Genomic DNA, 24467 nt, shown 5'->3' with positions numbered 1-24467 from the left:
CTCAGGGAACAAAACCACCACCTCCTTCTGAGCACCATTTATCTCAAAATATGTAACATTTCAGTATTTCTGTGTTGCCCTGTAGGACTACGTGGCTAAATAGGATATAAACAATAGGAAAGTACCGAACTACTCATTGTAACAAGTGCCAATAATGCTTCCATGTTGTCATTAACCACTCCAGTTATTCTGGCTATATGTTTTAAGAAACTCCTCCCACAATATTCAATCTCTCCCATGAAAAACAGCATACTGAGGGTAGAAAAACAAGGAAAAGTAGGAGGCCTAAGAACAATGAAAGCTGGTAACAGCAACAATTCACTAAATGATGATTTGTGAACTGTTTTCCCCACCATCTTCCTACCATAAAAACCTAACTCAAAACAGCTGGAAAAATACAAAAAACCCCAATAATAAATGACACCTCCTGACCTGGCTCTGTCTTTAGCAAAGCTGTGTGATGTCAGGCTGTGGCTCCCAGTTGCATGTTTCCTTTCACTAACAGAGGAACAGATATAGTTATGCTGCAATGAACCTATAATAGCTTATTTAAAAATTTGAAATCCACAGGCTATTATCCACAATGCTTAAAAAAGTACACACATTGTTAAAAAACACTTAGTTGTTGAGAAGAAACACACATTAAGTAATTTTTAAAATGAAAAGAACAAAACTAAAGCTGTGCAAAGTCTACTACAGTAACACTGCTGGCTATGAAGATGTTGTCTTTACTATACACCCAACATGGGTAAACTTGGGAGATGTGTGAATTGCAGAGGGATTCAGCACAAGCAACCCCTTCCCAAAATACATGACGTCAGGATCAGAACAGACTATTCATTCCCCATCAAAATAACAAAAAAAAAATTGCACAGGGACACAAATTCCCACACTGCTTGTGGTGTAATTCTGACAGAAGCATCCTTCTACTGTTTTCTTTCTACCAAGAGCCAATTCACAAGAACAATTATTGGAAACATAAATCAGCCTATTACCCTTTACTCTACTTCACCAAGTGGTTGGGGTTTTTGAGTTTTGGTTTGCTTTTTTACTGTGAGACTGGATTATCCTTCTTTTTTACACACACCCCCCCCCCGCACCCCCCTGCCTCCCCAATCAGAAATTAATAATTTTCATTAAGAGATTAAGTCTGGAAAAAAACCCAAAAGTGAATTTATAGGCTTCTACTCAGATGCAATAAACAAACTGTACATTTTCAAAATAATAACTACTAGTAGAAACCTTTATTAGATAGCCAGAGAACTCTGCCACAGACTGGTAGGTAGCTTGTTTCTTTTTAAAAAGGAGTATTCATGGTGGAATCTGCAAGCGTATTTACGGCCACTAAACCACAACGTCAATGGAACAGTTACTACTTTTTCACAGACTTCAAAGTTCTGATATCGGAGTCATATTTTGGACAATGTTTCCTTGCTTTACAAAGATCATATTTTTGAAGATTAAAGAAAGACTAATCATCCAGGAAACTATATCTAGGTGACGTCAAGGAAACCCAAATAAAGCACGAATCAGTCTTAAGCATAAAACACATATAAAGCATGGCTCCCTTTTTACAACCATAATGTTTTTCTCTGTGAGGAATTCCAGTGACCAAGAATTATTCCTGTCACAGATGGAATTTTGATAGTCCCACACCTTTTCTCTCCTACCTTCTAATAAATTATTTGCCTGAAGATCAAAAGAGCTTCTGTATGTAAGGTCTGCTTTAGGCCATGTTATCAATACCACACAATGCCAACTATTTTGACCATGACAGATACTAAAATCAATTATTGCCAAATGAGAACATGAAAGCTTGAAATTGTGCCTCTATCTTTTTAAAACGTAGATCTTAAGTGATATTATGAAACACCATATATTAACAGTGGTCCCTAACTGATAATTAACAGATACCCAGAGAAGTAAAATGTCTCAGTGAGCTATACCCAGGTGTTGGTTTCTTTTTGTCATTCAACCTTTGTATGTAGGAGTGACAGGTGTAGAAACAAATGGGAAGAAAACACTCAGTTCTGACCCAACAGTGCTTTCAGTTTTGTCTCTGCCACACACACACCCCAGCCACCCAAAACACGCGAACTACGTTTTTAACCAGGAGTTAGGTAACAACGTACCAAAAAAAATTTTTGGTATGTAAGTGCTCAGCCTTTGTGCTGTTTGTAGGGAATATGGCTCCCATACAGTACTAAGGTTTGCAAGCTTACTGCTATTTTAAACTTGCAGTTGTTACATTTCTTACACTTGTAGGTCTGAGAGAAGTAACATTGCTCCAGGCTAAGTATGCCTGGGACAAGCTCCCATCAAGAACTCCTGGTATAGTCTAAACAACATCTCTAGAACGTGTAGTAACTCTTTTACCTGGTTCATACATAGCTTTTGATACAACTCTTAAATACCAGTTTACTTGTTTTCTTAAGAATGCCTAAAAAGGTGAGTTATTTTCAAAATTAGTATAAAGTTAAAAGAAACTCAAACTAGCTACAATCTATTTAACTCAAGCACAGCACCGCCAGAAGTTTCACACACACTATTTGGTGTTTCATGTTGTTTTTCCTTTCACTCTTTAAGGCAGTGGTTTCCACAGGTCAGTTCAGAGAATATAATGAAGCATGGTCCATGGCAATTCATGTTGCAACTCCATTTTTAATTTGGGGGACTCTACTCCCCAACCATTAGTGGTTTTGTTCAGGGCTCCAGAGTTCAGAGATTGAGTTGACAGGCTCCGTTCTGGCACAGAATACAGCTGGCACATTTTTCATCAGGACCTCATTCTCAATTATGAGATGGTTCAAATTGTTCTTTTTTTTGTTTTGAACTAGCCTATTATTCAAAGGTCATCAAGTTGGCAGGAACCTGAAAACAAAAATATAAATGATAGCAGATTTTACTTTTGGTAGTAGCTACTTACATTCCACTGTTTCACAGACTAGCCACCTGTTTAAATACACATCTTTAACACTTGTTCTGTCTCATAAAAAAAGAGGAGGAGGAATGCAACTATCATTCAGCAGCACAAATATACTTAGAGCTGTAGAAAACCCAGGTATAACCAAAATATTAAACTGCTGCATGGTTATAATTTTATTATATGGCCGTAGATCTTATTAATTTTGATGACATTTAAGATTTAAGTTGTCAGCAAAACAACCTTAACATGCTAAATCTCAGCACCAAACTACACAAGCAGAACCTTCTCACTTGAGTCCCAGCTAGAGAATTCTTGGCACACAGGTCAGTGATTGATGTAGGCACTCTAGTATTTTTAAGACTAATTTAAAAAAATGAGGCATAAACACTTGCCTGGGTTTTTCCCATAGGAAACCTGAATGCCTGCTGCAGACATCACTCCCTTTCATGAAGATTAAAGCTAGTTTGCATTACATTAGTTTATATCCCCATTTTCTCCCCATCAGGAATTTGCCTGACAGCAACATCTCTTGTTTACTCAGGTTATTAAAGAGCCACCGCATTCCTGATGACTGTCAGTAAATAACCAGTTTGGTCAGATTTCAAGCAAGCATTTCTTGCTTTGCATTTACTATTCACCTGTAGAAGCAAGAACGATCAACTGGGCTCAAGTTCCACCATTAAAATTAAAAATGATATCTCTTAAAATAGATCCCAATATTATTCAACTAGGTAGGTGTCTATACTCTATCGAAAGCACTTTTAAACATCTGATCTTTCTTAGGCAGTCATACTGTTAACAACCAAACAAGATCTTCCATTTTAAACAGTATCATAAGGCATTTCTCTAGGGAAAGCACTGCTCAGGAGCCAAATAACAATCAAGAGAAAAATTTCACAGGATTTTTTTGTTTGTTTGGGTTTTTTTTTTTTACTCATTTGGTAAACCAACCTTTGTAACTTAATGTTTGTGTGAAGCACTGCTTCTTCTATGGGATCAACTATAAGCAAGAACCCCTATAGTACAACTACACAACATGCCAGAAAACAGAAAATATGCAACAAATTATGGTAGCAGGGGTTTTGGCCTTTTAGTGGTATGTCTTTTTTCATTAATCCTCCCCTCCTTTTTCTCTTTTAAAATCTCCTACACTTATCTTCACTTTGCTGTCATATTTTCCACAGGAGGCCCCACCAAGATCCTTAAGCCTGCTGCTTTTGCACAAGCTAGGGGCTGAATGCTTTAAACAAGTTTGCATTAAATAGTATTGTTAAGCCTTATGGCATAAAAGCTGTCCTCAGAGGGCAGTTTTCAGGCTTGCCTGGAAGTCGCCACTTTCTTTGCCACTACTATTCCCACATTGTCCAGCCAGGAACACAATTTCCTCTCCTTTGCGCTGCCTCAAATGCTTTCAAGGGAGTGTCTGCAACCCTCTTTACTCCTTGGATTTCTCTCAGAAGCAGAACTGAACAAGAAAGCACAGAAGGATCTGGAAAGGTCCTTTTGTTTCCCCTTGAAATTCAGTAGTACTTTTGCTCTGGAAACTCCATAAACAAATGCGCAAAAGAAAAGGGAGATTTCAGGAAGACAAAGTGGTAACTTAAAAAGGATTTTGCTGATGAAAAAGGTCGGTAAGAATTTATATGGGAACAGAATTTAATACGGGTTGGAGTCTTATCTTCCTTTTTGATTCATGGAAAATTCTACTTTTGCTTTCAAAGTCTGCCAAATGTACCCAGGACAAAACTATTTTTTAATACATTTTAGAAATATGTGCAAACAACAGAAAACATGCATGCCCAAGACCTGACAAAATGGCACTATGGGAAAGTTATATGGAATTGATATTGAATGCTATGGTTTACAGCTTTTTATATAACTGTAAAATAGCCTTTTTAAGATGGGCAATGACAAAAATACTGTCACTCAGACAGGTATTTTAGAGCATTCCTTCCATTTCCTCAATTGCTTTAAATTAGCCTCAAGATAGCCCCAAATCTTCCTTCATTACCACAGAAGCTCTGAGGACTTGTTTGCAAAAGGGCAAATGGGAAAGCTAAGGCAAATCAATAAGCATGTGAAATCGATATACAGGCTGTTCAGAGTAGATTGCTCTTCATACAAAGCGATCAGTTACAGCTCAGTCATCTTGAAGATCTATCAGTTCTGAGCTCTTAACAGCTCATATTCCTTTTCAACATCTTGCTCTCACCTGTTGTCTGTTGCTTTGGCAGGCAGCACTCAGGTGTTTAAACCAGAGCATTGCATTCATTCTGTTTCCAGCTTGAAATTTATATGAATTTCCTAAGCGAAAAAGGTAGGGAAAAAACTGATAAAGAAACACAAACAATACTATATACTTAAATCCTACTCATTTTCAAATAACTCTAAATTAAAACATTATGAAAAGATTTAGTAGCAGAAGGTTCATATAACTTTATACTTTGTCTGGCATAAGTGCAACTTAATTGTTTGACCTAGCGCAAGAGAAGTTTCAGCTTGCCTGTCTTCCTTTCCAACATTCTAGATTTCAACTAACACCAGTGTCAATTAGGAAAGAACAAAACATTTCTCAGAACCATACAACAAAAATGTTTTTCTTCATTGCCATTATTGCAATTTGTTTACAATATAATTTCATAATTTTCTACAATATACTTTAATAATTTTTAATGAAGTGCAAGATAGCACTGAACTACAGTCTAGAAAGCTACATTTGACAATATTTGAAAATTGTTCCTAAACATATTGATACATTTCAGACTAGTATTTTCAGTGTCTGATGCTATACAGCGCTTGCTTGGGTTCAGAAAGGCCAAGTATTACAAAAACATTTCAGGTTGCTGTTGCTGAGTTTAAGCTGGCAAGTATTCATAATTTACACCACTATCAGTGGTGCTAGAATAGATCCTCGGAAATAAAATGTACTAAGACTCGAGGTAGACAAAGCAATAAATAATGTTAAGCTCCTTTATCAGAACTTCTAATGATGCTCTTTCTGCATAGTTTGAAATGCTATGGAAAAGTAACAATTTCTTCACAGTTTAAACTGAAACCAGGGCACTACATTGGAGTAATGGAAATCCAGGCTTCTCTGCAAAACAGTCAAGATCTCTTATATTCCCCCCCCCCCCCCCCCCCGGTAATGGCACTACATTTGAACAGATGGTTTGGTTTGGGTTTTGTTTTTCATTTGGAGAGGAGAGAGGACTGGTCAAGCACCTAGTGTTAGCTGAATATTGAAATTTTTTTTAATTGTTACTTACATTTTCACATATGTGAAAATGCCTCTGAGTGGTCTAAATATAGTTTAAAAGAATGCAGGTGAATACTTCCAATAAAAATCACAACTGAGTTGTTAAGAGTTTGGAGAGTTCTTAGAACTTAATGAAGACTAAGGATTCTCCACGGACAATTGTTCCCATAGCATTCTAAAGGCAAACATGACAAGTTGGAGAGCAGATGAATAAATGAAAGGTAACATCCTTCCAATTTCATTTAGTTGCTTATGAATACCTCAGCAAAGCAAATATTATTCTGGGAATCACAGCACTCTTGCTGCTAGCATTGCTTACCCTTCTCAGAATCAGTCAATAAGAAGAGATCTGGATGCTCAGGGTCATCTGCCATCATCACCATCCAGCCCACCACTGACACATTCTTACTTGGTGTGGATTTGAACTGAAAATACAAGCAGAGACATAAACTAAAGTAAAACAAGAAGCTTCAGCCAGACTGACTGCACTGCACGGACCAAGTATTCAAAAGGGCAGTTCTTCTCAGTGACACTGTTGAAGACACAGAATAACTTCAAAGGAAGCATAGCACTTCATAAAATTAAGAAAGTTTATGAATTTTATATGGAATTAGTGAAAACAGAACTTACCACAATGAATGATATTCAAAACAAATTAAAAGGAATATCACAATCCTCCAAAACATGTCAACAGACATCTAAACTTCACTGTATGAATACAATAGCATTCCTCACATTATTGCACATGTACGTACACTATAGTTCAAAAAAGTGCACTAACAAATGCAAAGCTAATCCCTCCACTGTTAACAGAAGAATTAAACTTGTCTGTGCCATAATTATTCAAAGTTAACATGCATTAATTATTATAAGAGTCTGTAATTACATGAGTCCTGTGGACAAGATAACAACTGTGTAATTAAATATTATGACCTGATGAATGAAATGGATCAAACAAGGGTGTAGATTCAATAAACCAGAGCAAAGAACGTAACGTGCTCATTTATCAACAAGATGTTCAAAATGATGGGGTTTTCCTGTTCAAGGCGCTGCTCACACACTGACATGTAACTCAGGCCTCTTCTAAGCACAATACTTGTCTCTGCTACACTAGCCCCTCTCCTGACAGCTCCTTGGTTCCACCCTCCTTTTCATTCACCTGGTCAGTATTATTTTCTGCTTCTCAGGCTTCTCCTCACAGTTCCAGGCTACTTGCCCATTAAATCCAACTCATTTCCAAACCACAAGCATCCTTCTCCCTGGTCTCCTTGCTTATCTATTAGTAAACCCTCACAATTCACCTCTCATTACTTGCTCAGGCAGTCCCATTCACTCCCCAATACCTAATTCATTCAGTTTCTCTCAAGTGTTTAGTTGCCAGATCTCCTTTTCCCACATTCATGGGTCCGACACAGACTTTCTTCATCAATCCTAGCACTCTTACCCTCTGCAGTGCTTTCCCTCACTTCTCTGCCCACAAGGTCCAACTCTGCTATATGCTGGTCCTCATCAGGTGTGTCTTCGTCCTGTCTTGTGAAATCCCTATTCTAACCTCTTTATTAGCACAGTAATTTTGACCTCTCTTTAATTACATTATTAAAAACGATAAAGCTAAAACAATCTTGGGGACCTTTGAAGTAATTGAAATGAATTTATAGTTCTAGAATACTTTTATTCTTCATACTAATGCCACATAGCAGATTTACAACTTTAAGCATCAAATGTCTTCTGTTTCATTTTAGAAATATTACTTTACCATTACAAGTCTAGAACTCTGGTTCAGCAAAAGGAAGCATTACTGCTAATAAGTTTGAGTGTATCACAAGCAAAGTAAGAGTTTATAAGAATATTCTCTATATGGGAATATAATTACTTTATAAATAAAATTCCAGTGCAAGTCTAATGTCAGTTATTCTAATCTATGCCATAGGTTAACTAGAGACCTTGAATGTCCAGGTAAGTTTATCTGTCTGGGACTTGTGCAACAGGCTACATTTCAAACCTCAGTTTAAAATACATTAGAACTTTAAATGAACAAATATTAGACCAATATTTGAAACAAAAAGTATTTTAACCAAGTTCAAAATAATTTAGGAGTCCAGTCTCTCTGTATCTTACGAACTTTTGAATGCATAATCCATGTACTGCCCTCTTTATATTGCTATAGTTACACTTGCAGGAACCATTCCATCACAAGTTCCTACCAGCCATGTTCAGCTGACATTTGTGTAACGTCAGTGGAAATATAAAAGCTTGGAAACTTTGAAGGGATGCTTGTACAGATAGCTTAAGCATAAAAGTGATGATGACTGTTTTTAGGAAAGACCTGCCTGCCAAACTTCAAAATGGATGCCCTTTTTTGATATTACTATGGATAAAATTGCGGGAAAAGACCATTCCTCATAAAACCCGTAAAACCACATATACTAAAGTTGAGCAACTCTACTGCCTTTGGGAGGTGGACAGATTTGGTGACACCTCGTAAGAGGAGGAAGTAAATTATAAAGCTCTATCAGACAACATTGCATTACAGTGAGGGCTGGATAGCATAACTTCTTTCCAAATAGAAACTAAAATTTCTTTGAAGATTCCAGTCAGTAATGAAAAACGTTATGGAATTTTATTGGAAATAGGAATAAAGACAGGGAAAGGGAATAAAATAAGGATACAGCTCATGAGTTTTTTTAAAAAAAAAAGTATATATTCAGGACTTGCTATGGACCCACTGAAGACATTGCCTCGAAAAATAAGATGACACAACTTACACTTAAAAGGGACCTGCAAAATGCAAACTTCTAAGTAGTCCTACAAACCATTAATACATCAGTTTCACAGAGGTAGAAATTTGAGTCAAAGTGGTTTTAATAGGTTACAGATACAATATACCTCTTGAACTGCACTCATTTCTAGAGTTTCATGAAAATAGCACATTTGCACTTTCCTATCTTATATATCATAACAGTAGGTATACAATACGTGAAATTACCATGCAATCAACACTGCTAGAGCTCGCTTCTTTTTTCATTTTATTCAAAACAATTAATCATGGTACTTCTCCAAAAAGTAAAAAGCTCCACACAAGGAAAGTGTTTCCTGCCAGCATCAATCCGTCATCACTTGAAACACATGTCAGTTTTCCATCCCTGTGCACGGCTGGATTTGTGTTCCATATTTACATAGCCCCCCCCAGGGCAGTTCATTCTCCACTGATGCATAGAGCCTTGCTAACAGCAAGTCTGCTTTGTTAACATGAAGGGAATGAAAGCTTCATTGTAATTTAATGTTCCTGGTTCCTCTTTCCTATTTTTTTATACAGGCCAGTGGAATGACACTTTTATTAAACACATAGAAAACTACACAGCTCTGGTGGTAGGCTTCACATAACTACATTTTGTTGTTGTTGTTGTTCTGAGCGCAAAGGCATTTATACATAAATCTTTGAATCAAAAACTCTGAATTAATCTGTGAACAGACTTTTCACTCCAACCTTTTGGCACCTACAAATCTCCTCCTCATCATCTCCTGTTGAGATTTTACAGCTTTCTAATATTCAAATCATTCTTCCTAGAATAAGAGCATTCTTTATCAGGGTATTGCAGTGAAAGTGCCTGAGCAACACCTACCAAGTTTTCTACTGCCAATAAATGGGTCTAATTCTGAATATAACATGCAATCAATGGAAGGCTTGGAATGAATGAGGGTTCATGTTCGACCATGAAGGCTCAAAAAGTCTCTGTTGCTTTTCCAAGTACCTACAAACATGGAAAAATCTCTCGTGCATGCTATGTTGTCACAGAGATTGGCAAGATTTTTCCAGCCCAATCACTATGAACAGTTTTTTATGGGTGTGCTCATATTTTTCAGGGCACATGCTTCCTTTAAGACTAATTTTAAGTTGACTATTTTTACTATTGTCCTTTTCTAAAGGCATGCAAGTGCTATAGTTCTAACACAGAAGCTTGTTTGTGGGTACCATTTCAGCATGTGAGATAAAACCTTAAGCATTCAACACACATTCCTCTCAGATTCTCCTGTAGCACATCCCTGGGCTCTGACATTCACATGCTTGTTATAGAAAATTTTCCATTACTCTAGTAATAACTGAAACCTGTTCACTATTTAAAACACAAAGCTCATTATATTTAGTAGTCTTTCTTAGTAGACGCAGCACAAGGAAATTGTCACATCCAGGTATCTATGAGCATCCTCTTCCTTTGGACTAGATTCAGATCTAGAATACACACTATACTGGATGCACTCCTTTGTCTTTGACCATAGGCATGAGAAGAAGAGCTGGCTTGCCCATGTCTAAAAAGGAGGGGATTTCTTGCCCTTTTTGCTGGATTACACTGGGATTTTTATGAGCTAATTTTCCAAAGAGGTTGGCTATTATAAGCCTGGAAGAGCTTTCAGTGTTAGTGCATTCCAAGTCCTCAGTCTCAGCTGCCTGAAGCAATAGCAGCAGCAGAATGGTCAAAAGCATGCCTGTAATCAAGACACATTTACCATGAGAGCTCTAGCCAGGAAACTTTATATAGCAGACTGACTTTTTCATTGCCAGTGCTCCTTTCCATGTCACAGAGGCCTTGAGAAAGGAACCTGAAAAGACAGATGTTTACATGTCTCCAGAAGACGCTTGGAATATTTTACTTAAGTAAATCTCAAACGTATCAATCTTTGAAAAAGAAACCTGCTTCAAAGTAGACAGCATCATCCTTTTTATCCATTTAATCTGGACAGTAACAAAACAAAACCTAAATCTAGCCTCAAATGTCTTTATTTTGCAGAATGGACCTCTTAGGAATATCACTGGACAGTATTTAGCCAGTGAACATATACTCATGCACTATCTATCTACAGATGGTTGACCATTTACAGTTTATTCTCTCTTCATTAACTTTCTTTCTGAAAATGCAACCAAATGTGACTTGAAGCATGACACTTGACAAATCATCTTTACAGACTCCAGAACAAAACCCGAGGCTTTGTACAATAACCCTGTAATAAAATGGATGGAAATCTATGCCATCAATGGCTAGGCTGAAAGTACAACACAGGTAGATTAGCTGAACAAAGTTACTATTATTAGGCTGTTTATTAAACTGGAGCCTCTCCCCCTAATCCCCCAACCTCTGTCTCCCACAGCAGTTAGCAGGTTACCTTCCACCTTAATTTCAGCAGAAAGACTATACTCTGTGCTATAACCACCTTTGGAGCGCAAGTATGTGTGCATTCATTGTGAACGATTTGTTTAAATAGAAGACAATCCAAGCCGTAGCTAATAGGTATTACATTATTTTAATTATGCCTGCATCTGGGAACCCAAATCAGAGACCTAAGCTTCATAACACGCTTTGCATCCACAAACAGAACAAGATATGTTTGCTGCCCTAACAAGCTAAAAGCAAGACATCAGCTGTGTACAGACAAATCCAAGGTTGTGCTGCATAGTTCAGTCCAATTCCACAGAGCCAACTGTTAAAAAAATAAATCTGCTCTAGCATTCATTGCTTTTTACTACCACTCCTCCATCTCCCTTTCCTGGGAATTGTGTTGCTCAAACTCCACTCAGTATTTGCAAGCCATAATGCTGGCAGGCTTCTGATGGGTAATCCTGCCAGCATTATGGACTTGAATGTCTCCTAGCCTCTATCTGCAAACTTCGTTATTGGTCTGCTGGCACATCCTTGGACAAATAAACACGAGAACATAAGGATGCGAGACAAATTTTAGCTTCTTAGGTACTAGTCTCTGTTCACTAATAGTTTAGTTGCTGTAGGTACCACAACACATCAGTAATTTGGGGAATATTAAAAGTCAATTCAACAGGTTCAGAAAATAATTTTTGAAAGAGCATTCTAAATGGATATGACTGCATTTCAAGACAAAAGTAAAGGCTTTTGCAGTAACAGAGACTCAAGAGGATCGGACACCAGACTTGAATGTTTACATCTGTTACCTTTTTACTTTATTTAATTTTCCTAAAGAAAGGGCAAGACCATTTAAATGATTAAAATTGTTATTCTGAAGGAAACATATAACCAAATGGACCACATAAAAATTCAATATACTTAATTTCCAAACAATAAAATTACCAGCTATGCAATTTTTCCAAGTTCTCTAAACCCGAATGTTATTTAGATTGTTTTAAAATATTTATACACAATACTGAAAAAGCTTCTGATTGAATAGTACCATTTACCATCACCATGGTAAAGTCTTCCATCTTTCAGTACTTTGACAGACACTGGACAAGAGAGACTTAAAAAAATGCATATTCTATTCTTAAAAGAACACAAAATGCAATTTTGGCATAAAGCCTAAAGGCATCACATCAGTAACAGGAGCACAGAGTCTGACATTACAAAAAGTTACTTTCCATTTCTCAATATTTCTAGAAAAAACCCAAGCAACTGTTAGTGACATAATGCCAGCACAAGTTCTCTCTCAGTTCTTTCTTCTTCTTTTGCTTTAATACTTCGCATTTCTGCTCATAGTAGTTTACAAGTCTGCTCTTTTCAACTAACTTTACTTTTAATGAGACAGACTCCTTCTGTAAGGTTTACACTGATGCCAGAGGCAAATGCATCCAAACACATACACTTCTCTAAAGACAACCAGGAGACAGGATGCTTGGCTAACAGGCCTTTAGTCTGGGCTAGTACAGTCTTAACTGCAAGACAAATTAAGTAGGATCAGTTTTGATTTCACCTAAGCAATCAAAGCTAGTAGGGGTGTGGCAGATGGATGAGGGCAAAGAAACTATGCAAATATTTCTACAAGTAATTAGCTGTTATTACACTACTTTGAGTATTAGTATACTGTTTCCTAATGAACTACTTTCAATAAAAGTGGAAAATACTCAATTTTTTTGTAGATTAAGACAACATTACACACAAACTTTCCACACAGAAAATTCAAATATCCAGGAGTCTACTAATCAGGAATCTTAAGCTTCAAATCTCTACCCTCTGAACATAACAATGTTAGGATAAGAAACAGTATTTTGTACCAAAAAGAAATAAGATAGTCCCCTTACAAGGATTCTAGAAGCACATCTCAGTTTGTAAAATTACATAAGCTTTATGCAAAGCAAATGTTTTTCAGTGACAGCTGTCATAAATTAAACTGAAACACTGGCCAAGGCACCTATAAGTAATGGTTCCAAGTAGTGAATGAACTTGGAAAAAGATCCAAGTATCTCAAATTTTACCCAGGTTCTTAACAGAATCTCTGGTGGCATCCTGTTCCATTATAATTAACCAGTGAAAACAGGAACTACGCACATCATAACATCCCTGGAACATCTACAGAAAATCCTTTTACTACTTCCCCGCATAAGCAAAGTATTTTCAGCTTCTTTCAAATAAAAGTTGTAGCTATCACATGATATGCTAGCCCTCTGCTTAACATATGAAGTGTTTTGTACTCTGTTGTAGTTAACAGATTACAGGATTAAACAGAAAAAGAGTTGTCTAATTTTACCACATATATGAAATCAGTACACGTTTAATGCCATATGTAGTGACTTCTCAGTCTTTCCACATCAATGCTTGTTTGTATTTCAAGTAGCAAACTGTTGCAAGACTCAGAAATCATCAAAAGATATGACTACCACCTTAGAAAAGCTAACAGACCCAATGACATAGTTCCCTTCCTTATAGACCAACAAATTCAAAGAGACCCATGGCATATGCAAAGCAGATGTTCTTGGTGTAGCATATAAATGCGCATGATATTTCCATTAGGGCATATCCATATGAGGTGACTGACTGACTGGAAGACAGGATAGTGCTGACTAGAAATCATGCAAGTCCTCTCTACTACTCTCAGTGTTTACATCAGGAAAACACATTTTAATTTTGGCAGATGATACTGGAATATGCCTGTTTTACGTACGTGTTTTCTCTCTGTAGCCTTCAGAGATTTCGCAGCGTAGTAAAAGAGTTGGGTTCCACACAGTGCTACCCAGTATTTTGTCCAAGATGCTACCTAGAGAGAAAAGAAAAAAAACACAAAAGTGCAACGGATAAGTGAAATGTGTCATAATATTGAGCTGTAAAATAGCAGGCATCATGCTGCAAGAATACGACAGCTCTAACTGTCCAGCCAAACTATCAGCCATGTGTCCAAAGCTGCTGTTTCTAGTTATTTGTGTAGGCCTATGAATGCATTAAAAAAATCTAGAAAGCAGAAAGAATATGTGCCTTTCCTCACTAAGCTGAGAAAAATTTTCTGCATCTTACTCTGTATTTTCTGCAACCCTTCTAGAACACTTCATTGAGTTAGAATACATTTGTCCCTTTTCTTTTCCATTTTATATACTGCCATAGGGTACCCTCATTGTCATGAATACGTATTTTGATTTATAATTCATAATCAAGCATTTGCACTGCAAATGCTATGGGTTATTATGTATTGATAAATTGTTAGGATCCTCCTACCGTTCAGGAAGATAAAACATGCTCCTCTCTTTTAAGGTTATCAGCAATTGTAAGAAATTTTATGTAGTGTTACATTTCTCTTCTACTCCCCAGATTATGGGTATAGCCTTATAAACTGAATAAACCCACCAAACAGAAGAATGCATCTCTAGCAGTAGCCCTAAACCTTAATCAGCAAGGCAGAGGAGATCTCAGACACTTGAATTAGTTGCACAATGGCCATTTTATTGTATTTATAACTGGGCAAAGGAAGAAGGTGAGAAAATGAATTTAAAAAAAATCTTACTGTAGGTTTTTTGCCTTCTTTCAACAAAGTCTTCCTCCTGAGAACACCTTGAATAGTAACTGCTCCTGGATACAAATGAACAGCCAAATCTTCAGATTCTAGGGAGCTGAAAGGAGCATGTGAAGATTTGTGTGAAAAAACACTTTTCCTAAAGTAGTTTTCCAATCATTACCACAAACTAATGCAAACATCTGTATTTTAATTTAGAAATGTCAACTTTTTGTTTATTGGACTTCATTGTGGAAAAAGACTTTGGCTGTTACAAGGAATTGCTGTTGTGGAATTTACACTCACAAGCAAAAGTGATCAGAAAAATTAATTAGCCAAGCAGGTAATCCTTAATTAAAAAAATTAAAACTCAAGACACAACTGAAATACAATAATAATTACTTTTAAAAAGCAAATGTTTGAAGTACATTCATACAGTTGCTGTATGTGTTAAAACCTCTCCTTCAGCCCTTGCAAGAAAGATTATTTTTTTGTTAGAAACACTGGAATCATTAGCACATCAAAAACGAAGCATAGCTCAAACATGCACAATCTTTAAAATATCTGAAAGCAAGAGGAGTGGGCAGGAGTAATAGAGAGTGGAAACTCGAACCACAGCTTTAAGGTGTTTTAATGCATCTGGTGCTCTTCTAATCATCTACCCTATGTAGGATCTAAGAGCAACGGGCCAAAACAAATGCCAGGTACAGCACTGCGAAAAGAAAACTTAGCTTTATCAAATTACGAAGCTGACTGGCTTACAAAATATTTTCAATCAGAAAAAAAAAAATCACAACAGGAATCATTTCAGTACATCTCAATCAGAGCATATAACTAAATTGCTGAACCCAGCACCTTTCTAGAAAAGCCAAGAAATTGAACAGCGCCTGAAACTTGTTAAGTAAGCCAGGATTTGCTGTTTCATCTATCCTAACATTCATGAACGTTCAAAGTAAATTGGACATCTAGCAAACATTTTCATTGCAACATCTACTGAGGATGATGATATGGAGACAATTTTGGGCATTGATAGTTGTGAACATGAGTTTAATTCAGTGAGACAATGCTTGCTTCTTGACATGAAAAACAGTTTCACAGTTAATGGCCATCTCTTTCCCAACTACAGTGCCATGCAGTTGGAGACAGAATTTGTATTTTAATTAATCAAAATAATCAGCTATATTACTCTGCCAGCTTGCAAATACTACTATATATAATAAATTGGGGCCAATTTTAATGCGTTACTCATTTTAGCCATATCTCTGATTTCAGGGAAGAGGGGAAAATAAAACCAATACAGAACTGCCAGCAAAGAAAACATCTTGAATGCCATCCATTAGCACAAGAAGCAGCTTTGTTGTCCATGTGAGAACTACCAACACTGCTATGCAGGGGTAGGCAGTTAAAAAGCTACCTCTGGTAAAACATCTTTAAGCCTTGATATAAAGATCCAATGGTTCAGAATCTGGATTTGCAGACCAGAGTGAACAAAAGCCCTTATGGTGATATAGGTTAAGTCAGAAAAGAGGAAAGCTTTAAGTCTGAAGAAAAAGGTCTCCACCTTTATTTTGACATGTAAGTTAGAAAGATAACATCAGAAAACACCCACTTAATTATTAAACCAAACCAAATCACCAACACCAGAGGGAAAGTTTGACACCTCTGTGTGCAGTGGGGATTGTACCTGCTGGCCTTCATGTGGCCTCGATAGCCATTTCGTGACACTCTTGTCCCCGGACCGAGAGAATGGTACAACCTGTTCCTGTTGGATTCCATTATAAATTGTACGTATTACATATACTTTTATTCACACAAACAGCACGACTGCTAAAACAGCATAGTATTTTTTTCGTGTGCATATCACAAAGCCACTTCTTCCACATAAGAAACAGAGGATAATTTTATTTAGAAAAATGCATGCAGGGGTAGATACCATGTTTTTTTATTTCATCAGATGTTCTCTTTGTCAGAACTCATAATACTGAAGTGTTTTGTTGGCACTGAAGAATACTACATTTTGAGAGCAAAGTCTGCATTTAGTACTTAGAGATTAAATCAATGTAAAGGAACCATATTAATAAAAGTTGTCTTTAAATTCCGACTTCAGATGTTACTACAAAAAAAATGGTTTCAACTTCTAGGAGTATGCACACACACAAGCTGTTGGGATGAAAGGAATCAAAAGTACTATCAAAATATGCCTGACACTGTTTAAAATACTGCTGTATTAAGTAACATTGATATAAGCTAAGCAATATTTCAATTCTCCAATTTTCTCTCGCATTAAAGTTTCATATAAGCTTTAAACTTTACCTACAAGCTTCATATTTTAGAGTCCTTAACCTGATCTATACTGTTATCCCTAGCCAGGACTTGTGTTCTAGACCTGCCTTTTGAATACTGCTTTGCTTCATTGAACCTTGTTTTTCTGGATCAGATCCCTTAGTTGACTGAATTCCATTTAAATCAATAGAAGCATAAGCACTTTGTCCTCACCTCCTATTTTTTTATCTCTTTTTCCTAGTTGCTTGTATTACACTGAAAGATTGAAAATCAGCTCTAATTCTGCAGAAGTGCAAGCCTATGAGAATTTTACAGGCAAAATCTCCTACATAGTATAAATGTAACAATCTGTCACCTGTAAGAGGGGCTTTGCATTAACTGGAAAGCTGCTTATATATGGACAGGGCAGTATTTCTCAGAATGGGAAACCTAAACAAGTAGCATTGTCATGTTTCAATCTGAACTCAGAATAGCATACAGCAGGCAAACAAAACAGGCTTAAAGAAGGGATACAGTAAAGGTCAGCAGCATTAAACAAGAAGAATGGGGGGGTTTGTTTTTCTCACTTTGTTTTTTAAACCAGCTCAAACTATTGCCTTTGCTGAAAGAAGAATTATTAAAAAGATCCTAATGAATTACCGTCTACTAATGTGTCCCAGAATTTGCCATAATTTGTTTTTCAACATAACTGGTATCTTTGAATTTATGAATTTTTTTAAAAATACATTCAAGATATAGACAAATAAAACAATAATTAAGATGAAGGAAAGAAAACCATAATATGAGCTGTATATTTGTGTACATATATTTTGCATGCAAATGAAATACATTTTCTTCTTACCTTTAAGCTTTTTTTTTTTTTTTTTTGCATAAGGAGGCAGCTATCACTCTTGGATTCAACCTATTTCAGGGAAATCTATTCAGAGACACTCAGGATGACAACCAATGAGACTCAAGTGCCACTTAATTTACTGCCCTTAACATGATATAACTGTCAGGACTTGGAATTAAAGTCCTTCAAGTAATTTTGATTATCCTAAAGGGACACTCCAGTGCTGAAAGCTCTTTCTCAAGTTTCAAACTAAGTTTCTGTTGCACTTAAATACAATCAGTGACTCTAGTTCTCATCCCTTCTACATTTCCCAGTTAAAACAACAGGAGGGCCAGGAAAACCAAGAATATTTGTTAAAATTCCTTCTGTTACGTGGGGAATCTGTCTGTGGAGTATCTCATTTCTTCCTGTTAGGCATATAATGCAGATTTAAGCCCTCCTACCCAAACATCCCATCCTAAATCACCAGGAAATACTGAATTCCCACTTGCACTGCATAGGAAGTAGTCATTAATAACGCTGGATGTATCCCAATTTTGCCAGTAGCTATTAATCCCAGACAACTAATGCTTGTCCCTCACTTAAAGACTCTTTTATAAGAATGGAAACCCACTGTACAGATCAAAACTAGAGACACACCCTTTCTAGTTATCTTAAATTTTGACGTTTGCATGTCAGCGTATTAAATTCCAAAACATGCTTCATCATCTTATAAACCAAGGAACAGACACAAGGTTGCTGTGCATCTCTAGGAATTTCGCACATGATGTTTTGAATGTCTGTAAGGAATGAATCCCTGTCCCTGGAAGCAGGCAAGAGAACTCACCCTGAAAAATATGCAAACAGAGTTCTCAAAGAGCTCTCTCAGGAGAGAAGAAAGTACTGAAGGCAAGTGGAATTTGGAGGAGGAGGAATCTTCTGACATAATTGTTTGACATGGAGCAAACCTTTTAACTGGGGAGAGTCTAGGCCAGCCAGTTCTCGTTAGGACAGGGATGAAAAACCTCTGCTTTGTCTCAGAAGTCCACACAACAATTCTGGATAGTGTTAACACGAGCTTAAGCCTGAGGCTTACTAAAATTTTTTAAGTTTCTTATGCTACTCAGGGTAAAAGCATTCAGTTCACCATTTTGTCTAAGGCTTTTCCATATAACTTTTTAGGTTAGAGAAATAACCTGAACTTGATTAATTCCACAAGGCAGCAGCGAAGGAAAAGCAAGAAAACCTTCTGAATGTTGAAGGTTGCATCACAGAGCACATACAAGTCATCTGACCTGATTTTCTTTATATGTTCATGTGGAATGTTCTTATTGCTTACATAATGGAATCATAAGGACACTTCCTTGTGTATGTAATCATATTTATAGCATGAAATATGAAAGAGTTCACCTTTGGCACAGAGAGATTTTCAAAGTTTTCTTCCAAAAAGTAACACAGAACTTCAACTGCTTCAATGAATTCAAGCAGAATGTAATGTTTGTGGTAACAGTTCTCGACTATGAGGAGAAAGTTCTGTAACAAAAATTTCTACAAAACATGTCTTCAAAGCATGGTAGAAAGTCATCCGTGGCAACTCTGAAGCTTATGGATTACCTGAAATTTAGTTATAGAAGCAAACTATGCACTGTATTGTGCATCTTACTTAGCTGTGGGAAGATGAAATTTCTATCTTTTATTATATTAAACTACAGCTGTTAGTCTTTTTCCACATTCTCAAATACAACATGGGAAAGGACTGAAGTGGTCAATGTCACCTAAGCATTTGCAGGTATTGAATATGGAACAAGATGTTAATTCTGGACCACAAAATCAGACATTAGCAAAGGGCATTTTTGTGTTTTCTCATGTAACACAAAGGCAAGTAACAATGAAGTGAAGAGCAGATGAGAGACAAAACAGGTGACAATGTCAATGACAAGAACAAAGGGACCAAGAATGGATGAAATATCTCAGGGAAAGTGAAAATGAGAAACAGATAGGTCACATGAATATCATACACAGGATATACAAATATATAAAACCATTTGGGGTTTAATGGTACTCTGGTTGAGCTATTTAGAAGAATGTGTGCAATGAGTAAGCACCCAATTAGACAAAAGCCCTATTAACTACTAGTGAGCAGAAGGTACTTCTCTGCTGCTTTAACAGATCCAGTGAACTTACTACAGTTTATTAATGTTCTTAGATACAGAAGATCTCTAGATCACTAAAATAAAGCATCATTTTCAGGACTGAGTGAGAGATTGTAAGTAGCAATGTCTGAACAGAGAAATGCAGGTACTGAGCGACAGTTTTTCTTACCTTTCAAATGCTGGCCAGGAAGTCTCTTCACTGAGTTCAGAACCATCACTGCTACCTTGAAAAAGATAAGAATGAATAATACTTTATTTCATCATCTACAATCCACCTATTTCAATCATGTCTGTTTCTCCTGAGAATATTTAAGATTTAATGTGTAAAAAATACTTCACTAGAATACTACAATGAAAATACTTTGTGATTTGCTCCAGGAATTTCACATAACTGAGGTAGAGATTTGAAGGGACAGGGTCTAGGTGCACATTAAGAAGTTGAAGAAAAGGAATGCTAATAAATGGGAAAGGCATTTTCAAAATTTAAAGAACATCCTAAATGTGAATTTGTCCGATTAACACAACACGCATTTAAAAAGAAAGGTAATTTATTTAAATAATTCCTTATGAAGTCATACATGGTCATGACAGAGGTGCAAATTCACAGCAGTGCAAACTCTTTGCTGAATCTCCAATACATTAGAAGGCTTTGCTGATTTGAGAAGCCTTAAACAACTTTTTAAAGCTATCTCCCACTTACTATATCAGATCACAACAGTATATTTTCCTTCTGCGCTTCATGAAGTAATCCAATGTTACTGCAAGTATTTTATTTTAAACACTGAAAGTAGAGGAAAAACACAGAATCCAAGTATCTGATGCATCCACTCATGGCAGGCCCATAAATAACATGTTAACTTTACATTATAGTAAATCTCATCAGCCTGAAAATTAGTATGTAAACAGAGACACGAGGTAGTGTTATCTAGCTACCAGCTACCATCCTTGCCCTCCACTTCAAGCCAACATGTTTTTGGCTCCAGACAATCCCAACTCCTTAGTTTCAGCCTAATTCAATGTCAGTCACTGCTAAAAGCCCACCTTTGGCACACTAACTTGACAGCTTGTTTGCTGTGCCTCCTGAATACCCATATATAAAAGGAAGAATTGATTTACAATGATTTTCAGACAAACTAAAAAAAAAAAAAAAAAAAAAAATCAATCTGAATCAATGCACCTTACTTAAGGGTTCCCACAGAGAAACAAAGGCTGAAAATGGGAACAAGTTCCCTGTAATTTTACACAGAAAATCAGCAGGCAACAGTGGTGCCCTGAAAAATAAAGCTAATCTGTACAAAGTTAAGTCTGGATATCCACTGGGTAAACACAGAATAAAGATGGAGGCAATAAAAACTCACACACAGCAGGGGTAATTCCAGCCAAGAGTGATGAAAATCTCAGCATGGACTGAAGTTTCCTCTGTGCAAAATCCAAGAGAAAACACATGCCTTATCTGCCAGCCAATTCAACTTAGATGCCTCTTTTCCGAACATTAGCTCAACATCCTCATATTAACATGATCTCTAAGGGATACTAGATAATTTGGTCTCAGCTTATCCTGAACTTTTCCTAAAGGAAGGTCCTAACCCGGTTCACACTAACATTATAGTAAAAGGGACTTGTATAGTGGAAGAAGCTGAGACACATATAAAAGTGATGTTCTGCTGGAGCTACTGGCTCCTAAGCTAGGCATAAAGGTCTGCAAGACGGGGAGTACAATACTCAACAGGTGACTCATTATTTTCTAGAAGTGTCTTTAACATTTTAGTACTTACATTCTCAGATCATTGATCCTTAAGCATTCAACTGCTTAAAAGGTTAGAGCAGCAGGTAGCTTGTCCATAAAATAAAAGTACAGTAACTTATACTTCTGTGACTTATACTTCCTCTGTAGCTGCGAGGACAACGTATCAAAGAGCCACAGTTACTATAGTTGAGGAAGTGTTCTTATTTCAAGTGACCGTCTGCACAAATTTGATGTATCAGCACACAGTCATTCTGGTGCCACAAGGCAGGTGAGTAAAAAGTGAGTATAAAAATAATCAGAAGTTCTGTTCAGCACAGTTTACATCTGACCTGCATTATGGAAAAGTAAGAGAATGTGTGGACTGAACTCCACATTGTTCTACGTACTTTTATAAAGGAATACCACCAGACAGATCACGAAGTATCCCAGGCAAAACTGGAGTAACCAGTTGGAGTAACCTATCCAGATGGACCCTGCTGTTACAGTAGAAGTCTTTGCAAAATCCCAAAACAAAGCTTATAGTTTCCTGGAAGAAACAACTGTCACTTAATATTTTCAGCAAATTCTACATCCACATCATAGTGAAAAGCTCAATGATTTATTTCATCCAAACAAAAACACAGCTGCACTCTCTGTAAGGCAATACACAAAGTCTCTTCAAATAAACAAGTAACATGGTTTGGGGATGAAGACACAGAATCAGATGTAACAATTCAGAGACAACTTTAAGCAGGTATTTTGAGTAAGACCTCCCAGCTGACTGTCTATGAGGAAGACTGTTTACAGTAGAACATCTTATAGTAAGATCTTAAAGTACTGGAATCCTTTTAGCAGGTGGAATGACAATTAGGAAGGTAGGTTTCAAGTATGATGATTTCTCAAGAAAGGGAATCCAGCATCCTGGACTGTTGTGAAGGCAAGAGTGAGTTTCCTGAGCCATCTAAACACCAAGGAGCGCAAATGAGACAGTGGTATGAACAGGAAGTGAATAATTGATGCTACTATCAGGTGCACTCACATCAAACTAAGGCATAGACTGCATTATTCTAAGCAAAAGTAATATTCCAGTATGTCAGGTCCTGGACTGTTTCTAAGAAGGCCTGATCCAGACCTATCCAAACAGATAGTCTCTCCTATTTGTTTCTATAGGTTAGCCTACTTACGAATTTTGTAGTAATTCTGGGTCGAAGGACCTTGGGACATCATCTGGTCCAACATTCTAGTCAAAACAAACCTAACTTGGTGATCAGATTGCTGAGGGCCTCATCTAGTCATGTTCTTCAATGAGGCAGAGTCTACAGTCTCTCTGAGCAACGTGTTATTGTGTTTCACAACCTGCATATGAAAAAAGTTTTCCTTCCACATAATTGGAATTTTCCTTGTTGCTACTTGGAGCAGTCTGTCCTGCAAAATGGTGCAGTAATTCCTGTTTACCCTAGTCATCCAGCCAACACTGAAGTTATTAGGGACACTTAGAATCTTATTTATTTCCTTATTACTGCATAGATTTAGCTTTATATTAACAAGAAGTGCAAGTTTAACATGACAAGAGCTCTACTTTATTGAGGCCCATGTGATAGAAACTCACATAATTAGAACCCCCTAATGATACTGTATTATGAAGTCATTTTTTATATCTAAAATAGTCCAATACATTAAAACTTTATCTAAAATGACATTTTGATGGCAACTATATTATCTTTGCTAAGAAAGTGATATTTCAAACCCTGTACTAAGTACTCTACAAAAAGATTTAAAAGCTACTGTTGCTTTTTAAAAATGCAAAAGAATCTAGAGCAAAAGAGCTGAAATGTAATCTTTCAGAAAGTGATAATCCTTACTACAGTATCAGTACAGTTACAAAAGTTAAATTCATTTGGGGGATTCATAAACAAAAAGTTTCATTTAAAAAGCTTAACCTATACAGAAATTGTAAATTCAACTTTTAAAAGCAATGTTAATTTGGGAAAAAGCGGGCCAAACATCACAGCTATTGATTTAACATTTATATTGATGCCTATACGGGTTTTAAAAAACTGTAACAAAAAAACTGGAAAAGGTTGAATTTTAGCATTTGATTCGCCCTCTAACATCTACATAGAACATCTCTAACAGGATTTTTTAGATTCTAACAAACTCCAGGAGATGTTTTGCACAACAAAAGTTCTGATACTAAAAAAAAACCCTTTCCCAAAAAGCAAAGGAACATATATTACGTCCCTACCTCCAAAACAAAACAGAGGTGAAAGGAACTGTTTTTAACTTAATAAAAGTTAGATGTCTAGCCAAATTCTGTTTAAACATTAAGTGCACTATTTGACTATCACCTCGACTGGAAATATTTCATTCATTCAGTACTTGAAAAATATATCACCTTCTTAAATTCTTGTCAAGTATGTACTCAATATTTGAGTTTTTCCAACAACCTCAAGCAGGTCTTCAGGTTAAACTTAATAACAAATCCTAGGTAGTATAAGTCCTTTCTATTAAGTAATGTTCTACACAAGTTTTGGCTTTATGTAAGAAGCCACTTGACACAAACCACTATCTTCCTAGTTTTCTTTATTGCTAAT

The 24467-nt window shown here is 36.6% G+C and overlaps 1 protein-coding gene across 10 annotated transcripts in view; it reads right to left on the bottom strand.

Moving 5' to 3' along the window:
* Positions 1-1120: 1120 nt before the first annotated feature.
* Positions 1121-24467, bottom strand: part of RALGPS2 (Ral GEF with PH domain and SH3 binding motif 2) — a 127898-nt gene continuing 104551 nt past the window's right edge. For 9 of the 10 annotated variants that reach the window (XM_075507919.1, XM_075507908.1, XM_075507909.1 and 6 more), the window contains 7 exons: positions 20317-20371; positions 16585-16662; positions 14913-15018; positions 14082-14174; positions 6502-6607; positions 5139-5230; positions 1122-2871 (listed from right to left, as the gene is read on the bottom strand). In XM_075507919.1, coding sequence (XP_075364034.1) covers positions 2842-2871; positions 5139-5230; positions 6502-6607; positions 14082-14174; positions 14913-15018; positions 16585-16662; positions 20317-20371 — 560 coding nt within the window. In that variant the 3' untranslated portion in view covers positions 1122-2841. Of the gene's footprint in view, positions 2872-5138; positions 5231-6501; positions 6608-14081; positions 14175-14912; positions 15019-16584; positions 16663-20316; positions 20372-24467 lie in introns of all 10 variants that reach the window. The other variant, XM_075507917.1, reaches the window with a different exon arrangement.

The sequence above is a fragment of the Mycteria americana genome, chromosome 7 (assembly GCF_035582795.1).
Source record: "Mycteria americana isolate JAX WOST 10 ecotype Jacksonville Zoo and Gardens chromosome 7, USCA_MyAme_1.0, whole genome shotgun sequence".
Classification (NCBI taxonomy): domain Eukaryota; kingdom Metazoa; phylum Chordata; class Aves; order Ciconiiformes; family Ciconiidae; genus Mycteria; species Mycteria americana.
The sequence above is the reverse complement of the archived record's forward strand: the minus strand, read 5'-3'. Positions and strand labels throughout refer to the sequence as shown.